The sequence below is a fragment of the Nerophis ophidion genome, linkage group LG18, assembly GCF_033978795.1.
Source record: "Nerophis ophidion isolate RoL-2023_Sa linkage group LG18, RoL_Noph_v1.0, whole genome shotgun sequence".
NCBI lineage: Eukaryota > Metazoa > Chordata > Actinopteri > Syngnathiformes > Syngnathidae > Nerophis > Nerophis ophidion.
Genome location: NC_084628.1, coordinates 21,372,575 through 21,385,413, shown reverse-complemented (window position 1 = coordinate 21,385,413; position 12,839 = coordinate 21,372,575). Strand labels below are relative to the sequence as shown.

General features: G+C 39.1%; 1 protein-coding gene across 5 annotated transcripts in view; it reads left to right on the top strand.

The window, feature by feature from the left end:
• Positions 1-12,839, top strand: part of LOC133536903 (spectrin beta chain, non-erythrocytic 4-like) — a 99,330-nt gene that overhangs the window by 1,999 nt on the left and 84,492 nt on the right. For all 5 annotated transcript variants that reach the window (XM_061877595.1, XM_061877593.1, XM_061877594.1 and 2 more), the window contains exon 2: positions 10,873-11,030. In XM_061877595.1, the coding sequence (XP_061733579.1) occupies positions 10,886-11,030 (145 nt within the window). In that variant the 5' untranslated portion in view covers positions 10,873-10,885. The remainder of the gene's footprint in view (positions 1-10,872; positions 11,031-12,839) is intronic.

Below are 12,839 nucleotides of genomic sequence, written 5' to 3'. Positions count from 1 at the left end.
GTGTTGCAATGTTAATATTTCATCATTGATATATAAACTATCAGACTGCGTGGTCGGTAGTAGTGGGTTTCAGTAGGCCTTTAAAGTTAAAGTACCACTAGTCACACACACTAGTTGTGGTGAAATTGCTCCCTGCTTTTGTCCCCTCCCCTTGTTCCACCCCCTGGGAGGTGAGGGGAGCAGTGAGCAGCAGCTCTGGCCGTGCTCGGGAATCATTTTGGTGATTGAACCCCCAATTCCAACCCTTGATGTTGAGTGCGAAGCAGGAGGTAATGGGTCCCATTTTTATAGTCTATGTTTTTCTTGCTTGATTTAGTTCTGTCACTAACCGGGGGAGGGGAGGGGTCTGCGGTCGTGAGAGTGGCCGTACCAGCAACCTGAGCGTTCCTGGTTCGATGCCCAGCTTCTACCAACCTAGTCAGGTCCGTTGTGTCCTTGAGCAAGACACTTCACCCTTGCTCCTGATGGGTCGTGGTTCGGGCCTTGCAAGGCAGCTCCTGCCACCAGAGTGTGAATGTGTGTGTCAATGGGTGAATGTGGAAATAGTGTCAAAGCGCTTTGAGTACTTTGAAGTAGGCCTGGGCGATATTGCCTTTTTTTAATATCTCGATATTTTTAGGCCATATTGCGATACACGATATAAATCTTGATATTTTGCCCTAGCCTTGAATTAACACTGGATGCATATAATGATGATTCTATCTGTTTCCATTAAAACATTTGTGTTCATACTGCATTAATATATGCTCATTTTAAACTTTCATGCAGAGAGTGAAATCACAACTAAGTCATTTGGCCAAAAGTGTATTTATTAAACAGTTACTAAGCAGTGGCAACAACATTTATGTCATTTCCAAAACAGAAAGTGCAAGATTGTCAGAGACATTTTAAAACAAGCTATTAGTGCACTTTTGTGCATGATGTCACTAAAATGACATCAAAATAACACTAAATTAAAGTGCACTTTTTGTACAGAACACCACTACAATAGTTTAAAACAAATAAAGTGCACTTTTGTGCATGATTTTGTGGAATGGAGATGTTGATATGCGGAGTAATCACTCTTCATTCTCTTGCAGGTGACTTTTGAAATGATGCTACATATTAGCAGTAAGGCTTCTTAGCAACGCTTTAGCGCCACACTTGACAAATTACGGTTGTCTGATCGACATATTCCCACTTGAAGCCAAACCACCTCCAGACAATGGAGCCCCTGATGTTTTTTGGGGAATTAATTGTTCCTTCATTTGTTACCCGATTCGCACCTTCTTTCTCTCGTATTACCACTCGCACGGCTTCGCTAGCTAACGTTACCCATGCTGCTACCTCTCTGCTCTGCGTGGACGTATACGTATGTGACGTATGACGTGACAGTATGTGATGTATGTAAGAAGGTGCGCTTGCTGTCTGTGAGAAGGAGAAACAAGAGTGATAATATCCTGTAGTGTAATGCTGGCAGCTAAAAGCAACTGCGTGAGAACGTATACTCGAATATCACGATATAGTCATTTTCTATAGCGCACAGAGACAAACCCGCGATATATCGAGTATATCGATATATCGCCCAGCCCTACTTTAAAGGTTGAAAAGCACTATACAAGTTCAACCCATTTACCATTTACCATTTCAACATGGTGATGCTGCCTCCGAGCCATCTTAGCAAACAGGAAGTTGCTATTTGGGCCTTTGACTCATTTCCAACCCTCAGACAGTTTTTATGAGCTATAAATTAAGAGGACAGGTATAATACGAGCCAGTTTTGACAGTCACAAAGTAGCACTAAGAAGAGGGCCTCGCGTGTTTTAGTGCAGTGGTCCCAAACCACCGGTCCGCGACGCATTTACTACCGGGCCGCACAGAAACATGAATCAACTATGAACGACCGCATATTTTCCGACTTCACTTTCCCCTGTCCCACTAAACAGCAATAAGGTTGTTAAAATATGTATATTACAACTCCTTTTTTCAGACAACATTCACACTCACATTCACACACTAGGGCCAATTTTAGTGTTGCCAATCAACCTATCCCCAGGTGCATGTCTTTGGAAGTGGGAGGAAGCTGGAGTACCCGGAGGGAACCCACGCATTCACGGGGAGGACATGCAGACTCCGCACAGAAATATCCCGAGCCCGGGATTGAACCCAGGACTACTCAGGACCTTCGTATTGTGAGGCAGACGCACTAACCCCTCCTCCACCGTGCTGCCCGGCTTAAACAAGTTGAAAAACTTATTCGGGTGTTACCATTTAGTGGTCAATTGTACGGAATATGTACTGTACTGTGCAATCTACGAACACAAGTTTCAATCAATCAATCAATTAACTTCTTATGTTTGTTAAAGATTTTCATTACTGCCACAAGTGGTGGAAAAGTGTATTACATCTTCAGTTACCGACCTCAGCTGAGATAACAGATATTTTTGGCAGCCCTCCAGGGAGCACTCTGTGGTTAGAAAAACAATGTTGTTGGAAATTCTGAGGTTTTGAAATATTAGATAGATTAGATAGTACTTTATTTATTCTGTCAGGAGAGTTCCTTCAGGAAAATTACAATTTTCAGCACAATCCCATTCAAGATCAGACAAACATTACAGGGAGACAGAACAGGATCGCTGACGGGTCTGCCGGCTTCCAGCGCCCCTTACAAAAAAGATGACATACAGGTAAACAGGGGGGGGGGGAATAGAAGATTAAAATAAAATTAAAAAAATCGGTCTTAGCCTGGGCCCTGGAGTGACTGAGGCCAAGGGAACAAAACAACAACTCATAGCCATAGTACACATCCCTCTTACATGTGTGTAAGAGGGAAACATCAAACATCAAAGAACACAGAGGACATTAAAGACATTAAAGCAGCAGATACAACCAGACACTTCTACATACAGCTATGAATAAAAAGTAAAAGAAACATATCCACTGTGGTGGCCTCTGCGGTGTTCCACGCCATCGTCCGCTGGGGTGGAGGGAGCATGGCCAGAGACAGAAGCAGACCCAACAAAGCAACCAAGACAGCCGACTCCACTCTCGGCCAGTGTCCAGTCTGCATGGATGAGCGAGGATACGTCCAAGGTGACTGAGGTGTCCGACACCTGCTCACCCAGTCAAGACACCGCGAAGCCGCTCCGTCCCAGCGCTCAGTGCTAGCTCCGCAAGCCCTGTCCCCTCATCCAGATCTCCTCCAGTCCCTCCAAACAGACTCTGGTGTGGCAGACACCCAGCAGCTGGTCTCCATGGCCAAAAGGCTCCCGGGAGGCAGATCCAGAAGTCCACAAAAAAAGCACCACAGAGGTCACAAAAGTGACACCCCTTGTCACACAGTCCCAAAGGGTCCTGGACCAAAATGCAAAAAAATATAATAAGACATGAAAACAAGAGGGAAACACAAAAGGATGACACAAGAGCACAGAGCTCCTGTCTACAGCAGCCACTACAGCAGCGCCATCTTGGAAAAAAAAAATAAAAAAAAATTATATACTCTGCGAGGTGTAGCACTTGTATCTTGTCTTCATTGACGCAGTTGAAAACGTTAACGACTAGTAGCTATATCTAAATATAAATCATGGTGCCAGGTGCTGAGCGGGCTCCTCGGGGCCATCGTCGGTTATTGGTGGGTGTTGGCGGTGCATCATGTGGATTTGCAGGGGTGGCCCTGAAAACATCATCACGTATTTTGACGAGCGGCCGACAGTTGCGATGAGGACTTGTGGTCGAAAAGGAGAATGCGCCTCAGAGAAACAGCCAGTTGGGAAAGGAGTCTGATGAGAGCTGTTTCGCTCTGTGACTTCATGCCTGATTGTAGTGTGCGCCATCCTTTTCTCACAAGTATTCTCTATTATTATCATTATTATTATTAATATTATTATTCAACCATCTGAGTAATTAGCTCAAATGCAGCTCAGTGTGTGTTTGCTCTTTGAACATGCGCTCTAATGCCTTCTTGTTCAATGTGCATGTCTCCAAAGGCAATGTCCTTTTTAATTTTTTTTTTGTCCAGAAGTTATTTTTACGCTTCTCAGCTGTCAGAATCATTCTTGTTTTTTAGACAGCAGCGTTTATTTTTATAGCCTTGTTGTTGCAAGACACTGGTGCTACGTTAATTATTCATAAAGGCTCCAAAACTCCCAGATTGGACATGCGCGACTGTAAATATACAATAGAAATATTTACAGTAGCGTGCATTAGTCTCATCTTTCTTGTCACTTTCATGTTAACGTATGAAGTGGGGCAGTTGTTACGTTTTGGTGAGTATCTAAATGCACATATACAGAAAGTTAAAGGAAGCGTATTGATCATCATCGTTTACATTTAAAGCGATACTAATACCAAAGTTGGCACTTTAAAAACGGTGCTTTGAAAAAGGAAAGCATGCTAAAACGAACAAAAACTTTTTTGACACAGACTTAGACAAACTATTGATTCACAAAGGAAATTGTTTGAAAAAGTAGCGCAAAAACAAGAGGAAAGATAACTAAAACAGTGTCAATGGCACAAAGAGGACTAAATAATAAATCAAGTATAATAGACAATTACAAAAGCGACAACAACAACAATAGAAAGGGACTTCTAAAAATAAACTCAATTATGAGTACACACAACATAAATATAGGCCAAACAAAGAAAGATGCAGTAACATGAAGCTGTATAGTTACAAACCAGTATTATTTATTACACTATTACTCAATAGGGCTTGAAACACATTGCATTGTCGATCTTGCTGAACTTGGAATAGCTTATTTACTGAATACAAGACTTTGTGCTTGAGTTGTGTTTTTTTCTTCAACAAGTTAAAAATATGGCACGGACATGCAGCATCGTTAACCGCCACAACCGTGGTCATGATCTCTTCAGAAAAAAAAGGATTTAGTGAGATTTTTCTCATTTCCAACGCGGAAGCAAAGGCGAAAGAATATGAAGCTCGTAATGAGACGATGAATGCGGTGATATCATCAAACATGACTTTTATCGTCATCACCTGGTGCATGTTGGTGTGTTCACGGCATTTTCACACTGGTAAGTTTGAGTCAAAGAATGTTTTATTCGGTTGCACACGAAGCGTTTAGTAGGATGTTAGCTAAGCTAAACTAGCATTGGATTACGAACAGCGTAGTTTTCGTAGATCAATAATTGAGAACACTTCAAATATTTCCCACATTAATACACAGTGTATTTCAGACACATTAATACAGTGTATTTCAGACTTGAACTATATTTAATTTGAAACAACACCACACAGGTATAAGTCGTGTTGACTTACCGCTGAAAGGACGACCGTCTTGTCTTTCTGATGTAAAATTCTGAGGTCTTGCACAAACCCATCGCCTTTACTGACTTGGCATTCCTAAATGTTTAGCCTGTATAGAAAACCGACTTTGTTGACGATCCAGACACAGGACACCTTCAGCAGCTTTCTCAGATCTCGTCTATCGGACGCTCATATGGATCAATTCCATCAATTGTAATTATTTTTTTAAGTGACGAGCCTTTGGAACAGGGTCGAGTTTGTTTCGGTACAGTCCCTTCATTTTTTTCTTTCGTACGATACATTTTAATCCAGTTTGTTGCTCTCCTCACAATATCGCTGATGGAGTACTCTGTCCAGCAACAATGGCTACCCAGTAAGGCTGTGAATCTTTGGGCACCACACATCTTGATTTGATTCGATTCTTGGGATAACGATTCAATTTAGAATCTATTTTCGATTCAAAACCATTCTCGATTAAGAGTAAGAAAAATGTTTGATCACATTGGGTGCCAATTTTATGATTAACTAAATTCCCTCATAAAAGAGATAAACAGCTGTGATAACTTACTGTATAACTTAAAATAAAACTGGTTTTGGTTGATAATATTCTACCCAAACATTTAATAAAGTCAAATACAAATAAGGCAATATAAGAAGTATCCAAAATGTATATTTTCTAAAGTAAATATGATATTATAATATTATAATAAATATGTAATATAAATACAGCAGATATGATCAACTTTATGATTTGAGGCTGGACAGGACAGACAGAAAAATTTTTTTAACAATAGAAAAAAATGTTTTAATAAAAATTAGATTTTTTTTTTAATCGATTAAGAATCTTTACAAATAAGAATCGCAGTTAATGAATTTAAAAAAAAAATGTTCACTCCTATTACCCAGCCACCACAATGCATTGTAAAATCAAGTGCACTTTCGACCCTTATCCCCTTCCAAAGCAATCCATATTTACATAGCATATTTTAAGAATTGAAAGTTTTAAAAAGTACTATGAATAATATGTATATATATATATATATATATATATATATATATATATATATATATATATATATATATATATATATATATATATACTCTGAGAGAAACAGAGAGATGTAATATTACAATGTATGTATATATGTAATCTGCAGTATATTTCGGACTAAAAGGTGCACTTAAAATCCTTTTTTTCCTCAAAACTGGACGGTACAGTTTACAACACGGTGCACCTAATGTACGGAATAATTCTGGTTTTGCTTACCGACCTCGAAGCAATTTCATTTGGTACATGGTGTAATGATAAGTGTGACCAATAGATGGCAGTCAAACATAAGAAATAAGTGTAAACTGCAATACGATGGCAATATGACTCAAGTAAACAACACCAACATTTTATATGTTCCATTGAAAATATAGAATATTACACACGGCGCTGAAAAATCTATGAAAATGTTTAAGTACGACTTTGGTAAACTATGACGCCACATCGCTTGATGTGCTTCAACATACGAGTATTATTTTGGTGTGTGTAGGGCTGGGCGATATATCGAATATACTTGATGTATCGTGGGTTTGTCTCTGTGTGATATAGAAAATGACTATATCTTGATATTCGAGTATACACTCTCACGCAGTTGCTTTTTGCTGCGGGCATTACACTGCAGGCGTTTCTCACTCTTTCTTGTCTCTCCTTCTCACAGAGACGTAAAACAAGCGCACCTTGTCACGTACGTCACATACTGTCACGTGTGCAACGTCATATGCCCTCGCGGAGCAGAGAGGTAGCGGCATGGCTAACGTTAGCTTTGATGCTAGTGCCGTGGTGCGAGTGGTAATACGAGAGAGAGAAGGTGCCAATCTGCTAACAAATGGAGGAAGAGTTAATTCCCAAGAAAAACAGCAGGGGGCCCATCGTCTGACGGTGGTGTGGCTTCAAGCGGTAATATGTTGAACAAACAACAGTAATATGTCAAGTATGCGGCAATAGCGTTGCTACAAAAACTAGCATTACTGCTAATGTATAGCATCATTTGAAAAGTCACCCGCTAGAACAGTTGTTCTCAAATTGTGGTACGCATACTCCTGGGGATACCTGAAGGTATGCCAAGGGGTACGTGGTGGTTTTTAGAAATATTCTAAAAATAGTGTTCTTTTGCTATGTCATCTTACTGACATCATGCACAAAAATGCACTGATAGCTTGTTTTAAAATGTCTGTGACAATCTTGCACTTTCTGTTTTGAAATTACATGAATGTTTGTGCCACCGCTTAATAACTGTTGAATGAATACACTGACTCATTTGTGATTTCCCTCTCTCCATGAAAGTTTAAAATGAGCATATATTAATACAGTATGAACAATGTTTTTTTTTAATGTAGACATAGAATCATCATACTGGTGTGATTACATGTATCAAGTGTTAATTCAAGGCTAAGGCAAAATATCAAGATATATATTAAGTATTGTGACATGGCCTAAAAATATCGAGATATTAATTAAAGGCCATATCGCCCAGCCCTAGGTGTGTGTAAAAAAAGGTTAGACATATTATCTGGCATTTTTTTGTTGTTGCAATATTATGTAAAAGCAACTTTTCTTACCCTCTGGTACCTGCTGATCTGTATTCGGGATCTTTATAAACCCTGAAAAATTGCAAGTGTCCACTTTTGTAGTCCGCACCGACACCGTAGTCGATAAGCTTTTTCTTTTTCTCTATCTTCTTGTTATGTGACATTCATCGTCCGCTGTTGCCATTTCTAATATAAAGTAGTGTAAAGTTCTTACTTATATCTGTCAGTAAACTCGCCATAAAAGTGCAAAAACATAACGGTGTAGTGAGTTTACATTATTCATCCAAGGAACTTTAGTTATGAGAGTTGCGGTCGGATGTTTTTTTACAGGACACATTTTCGGTGTTGTTGTTTTAGGATGAGAAGATGCTGCTTTGTTATTGATTTAAGTAAAGTCTGAATGTAATTTAAACAGTTAACTAGTTAGTCAGAAAGCAGCTCGAAGATGATTTGTAAAACATAATCTATGCAACGTTTTGACCAAAGAACCACCATTACATGTTATGTACATATTATGTAGCCCACAAAGAAGAGTTTTCATTTTAACAAATAATAATATGACCATTCATCGGCAGTTGCGCCTTATAACCCGATGCGCATATGGTACATAAAATACGGTACATAAATACATCATTATTACATTATGACATTCGAATTGAGCAGCGTAGTCATTTAAAGACTTTCATCTTATACAATAAATAACTAATACATTCAAAATAAAAAATAAAATCCACTACAAATTGTCATACTTATTGCGGCAATAATAACATACAGAACGTGAAAAAAACTACTTGCCTGTCGATCCTCATATTTCCGGAGGTTCATTAATGCAACCTAAGTTGTCATTCATGCAGAATGAGGAAGTGCTGTGTTGTTGCTACTAGCTAGCTCTAGCAGTGTTATAAGTAAGATAAATGAGACGTAATCTCTAATCATCTCTACTATTATCTACTACATATATAGCAAGTTATGTGAATTACAACTTATTCATTATCTGTTCATATAAACTATTGATTATGTCATTGAGTTGTTTGAGTTAGACTGAGTACAGGAAGTGAACACGTGTTTGTAATTGCTCAAAAAGGGAAAAGGCGTCGGATTAAATAGGATCTGTTTCTTCCTGCTTCTTTGCGGACATGTTGAAATGAGAAATTGTAAATATGTGATGAACCATACTGTAAATAAATGCATGTTCGAAATAAGTTAGGGCCAAATCATGAAATTATGCTACATTACTTAGAAGACAACACTTGTACAAGTCTGCATTTATTTAGCACCAAAAGAATGTTTTTTTTAATTTAATTATTATTATTATTATTTGTATTCTTTTAGTTTTTAATAATTATTTCAGTGCGGTAATTCCTGTGTAGGTTGGTACTGGTGCCAATGTACAAAACCCAAAACCAGTGAAGTTGGCACGTTGTGTGAGTCGTAAATAAAAACAGAATACAATGATTTCCAAATCCTTTTCAACTTATATTCAATTGAATAGACTGCAAAGACAATATATTTAATGTTCGAATAGAGAAACATTTTTTTGTTGTTGTTGCAAATAATCATTTACTTAGAATTTAATGGCAGCAACACGTTGCAAAAAAGTTGGCACAAGGGCATTTTTACCACTGTGTTACATGGCCTTTCCTTTTAACAACACTCAGCAAACGTTTGGGGACTGATGAGACCAATTTTTGAAGCGTTCCGGGTGTAACTCTTTCCCATTCTTGCTTAATGTACAGCTTAAGTTGTTCAACTGACCGAGGTCTTTGTTGTGGTATTTTAGGCTTCATATTGCGCCACACATTTTCAGCGGGAGACAGGTCTGGACTATAGGCAGGCCAGTCTAGTACCCGCACTCTTTTACTATGAAGCCACACTGTTGTAACTCGTAGCTTGAAATTGTCTTACTGAAATAAGAAGGGACGTCTATGATAACGCTGCTTGGATGGCAACATATGTTACTCCAAAACCTGTATGTATGTATTCACAGATGTGTAAGTTATCCATGCCTTGGGCACTAATACACCCCCATACCATCACACATGCTGGCTTTTCAACTTTGCGCCTATAACAATCCGGATAGTTCTTTTCCTCTTTGTTTCCATGAAACACGACGTCCACAGTTTCAAAAACCAATTTGAAATATACACTCATCAGACTACAGTACACTTTTCCACTTTGCATCAGTCCATCTTAGATGAGCTCAGGCCCAGTGAAGCCGGCGGCGTTTCTGAGTTTTGTTGATGAATGGCTTTCGCTTTCCATAGTAGAGTTTTAGCTTGCGCTTACAGATGTAGCGACAAACTGTAGTTACTGACAGTGGTTTTCTGAAGTGTTCCTGAGTCCATGTGGTGATATCCTTTTCACACCTGAGGGATCGAAGGTCACGGGCATTTAATGTTATGTGCAGTGATTTTCCAGATATTCTGAACCTTTTGATGATATTACAGACCGTAGATGGTGAAATCCCTAAATTCCTTGCAACAGCTCGTTGAAAAATGTGGTTCTTAAACTGTTGGACAATTTGCTCATGCATTTGTTCACAAAGTGGTGACCCTCGCCCCATCCTTGTTTGTGAATGACTGATCATTTCATGGAAGCTGCTTTTATACCCAATCATGGCACCCACCTGTTCCCAATTAGCCTGTTCACCTGTGGGAGGTTCCAAATAAGTGTTTGATGAGCTTTCCTCAACTTTCTCAGTCTTTTTGCCACTTGTGCCAGCTTTTTTGAAACATGTTGCAGGCATCAAATTCCAAATGAGCTAATATTTGCAAAAAAATAACTAAGTTTTCCAGTTCGAACATTACGTATCTTGTCTTTTGCAGTCTATTCAATTGAAATTGAGAAGGATTTGCAAATCATTGTATTTTGTTTTTATTTCTGATTTACCCAATGTGCCATCTACACTGATCTTGGGGTTTGTAGAACCTGTACTTGCTTATTTTGCGTGCAAAGATCAGACCTGTCATATCACAAAGGCTCTGGCCGTGTGTCTGTGTGTGTGTGTGTGTGTGTGTGTGTGTGTGTGTGTGTGTGTGTGTGTGTGGCAGGGCTTCGGGCGCCATGGCGAATGCCTCCCCAGACTTGGACAACGCCGAAGCCCAGCGCCAGCTCAACAACAACAACCGGCCAATTAGCTCAGGGTTCTGGGAGACGGAGTGTACCAGTGCCAAGCTGTTTGAGTGCTCCCGCATCAAAGCCCTGGCAGGTTAGAGGTCACGCAAAGATGAATACTGATTTCCCTTATTCTGCTAAGGTCACATGCTACGAGTGTTCGTAATTCTTCATCTTAACAAGACGTTTTGGACAATTGTGTGCTTACAACTTTGTGGACACACTTTGGGAAAGCCCTGTTTCTCTTCCCAGTGGTCTACAAATACAGAAGTACTACAAAAATCTCTACAGACCAAAACCTTAAAGAGTGTTCTGGCTGCAAAGACCCCCATCCCAAGACTTTTGTCCACAGCGTGCCATACAACCATTTTTTCTCCAGATAAGCGAGAAGCCATGCGGAACCAGTACAATGTATAGCTCCTTTTCCCCAACAAACTAAAAGATGCAATTTTGTTACAGATATAGTGTGAATGCAGAAGAGCCAAATGCTAACCGTTAGCACGCTGGCCAGATAGGAACAAGTCACAAAAAAAAATCACAAAAAAGCTAAAATGCTAACAGGAGCACGCTAACAATAGCATTCCTACAGTTAGCATGAGTGAAAAACCAAAATATATGACACTTAGGTGTCTACCTATTAAATTAGCTAAAAAAAAAAAAAGCTAACTGCAACATACGTGAACAACCAAAATATATTACTCTAAGGCAGTGGTTCTTATCCTGGGTTCGATCGAACCCTAGGGGTTAGGGTGAGTTGGTCTCAGGGGTTCGGCGGAGCCTCCCCCGCGGAGGTGAGGACACACCCGATTCATCGTGTAAATAAAAATTTCTCTCTATCTGCGTATTATGTATACGGCAACCGCAGATGTCCCGGAATGCAAATGATGGTGACGGGACATGGCATGAAGGTAAAGACATATTTTAATGTATCTATAAAAAAAAGTACAAACTAAAGGCGCGCATAAGGTGGCGAACAAACTTGGCTAAAAAATCAAAACTACCACAAAGGCAAAACTGTGGATATGAAAAAGACTCGCTAAACGTGACATGAATAACCAAAACTTACTTGGAAGGAAATAAGCACGGCAATACATAACCAGAGTGAACAGAGCATGGAGCAACAACAATGACGCCAGCCCGACTGCCTGGCAACTATAGGCTTAAATAATAGTGACATCATTAACACAGTTGCGTGAGTCCTAAACAAATCAGGTGCGTGAGTCGAAAATGAGTAGAGGTGAACTAATCGGTCATCATGGTGACATAACAATGGAGCGTAAACAGGAACTAATAAGAGTCTAAAACCAACAGAACATAACTTAAAAAAAATATGACCACAGAACATGACACATTTGCAGGTGTGTAATTTGTTGTCAGTTCATGCACTGTGTTGGTTTTTTTCTTTGAACAAGGTGATGTCCATGCACAGTTAATTTTGTGCACCAGTTAAAAAAAAACATATAACTTTGTCTTGAATTTGAAAAAAAAATTTTTTTTATTTTTCACTAAAGAAGGGTTCGTTGAATGCGCATTTGAAACTGGTTAAGAACCACTGCCCTAGGGGAAACTGGGTAACACATGGCACACTGACAAAGCTTAACCTATTGAAACTATAACAATCTACAAGGTTAATATAGGTTGCTTCTCTTTATTCCCCTTAATTTTTCGGTATTCATTTTTTATTTGTAGTTATCATTACGTATATGTATTGTTGCATTTGAACAACTATATTGTTGATATTAGAGGTAAATTATTAGTATTGTTCATTATCAATAGTGCTATCTCTATTGGTATTTGTAATGCTTCATTTGTAGTGTAAATATGCTCATTATCATTTCTGTATTATGCTATTAGGCTAACTGCTTCTTTGCTATCACTTTTACCATCATATTTGTACATATCG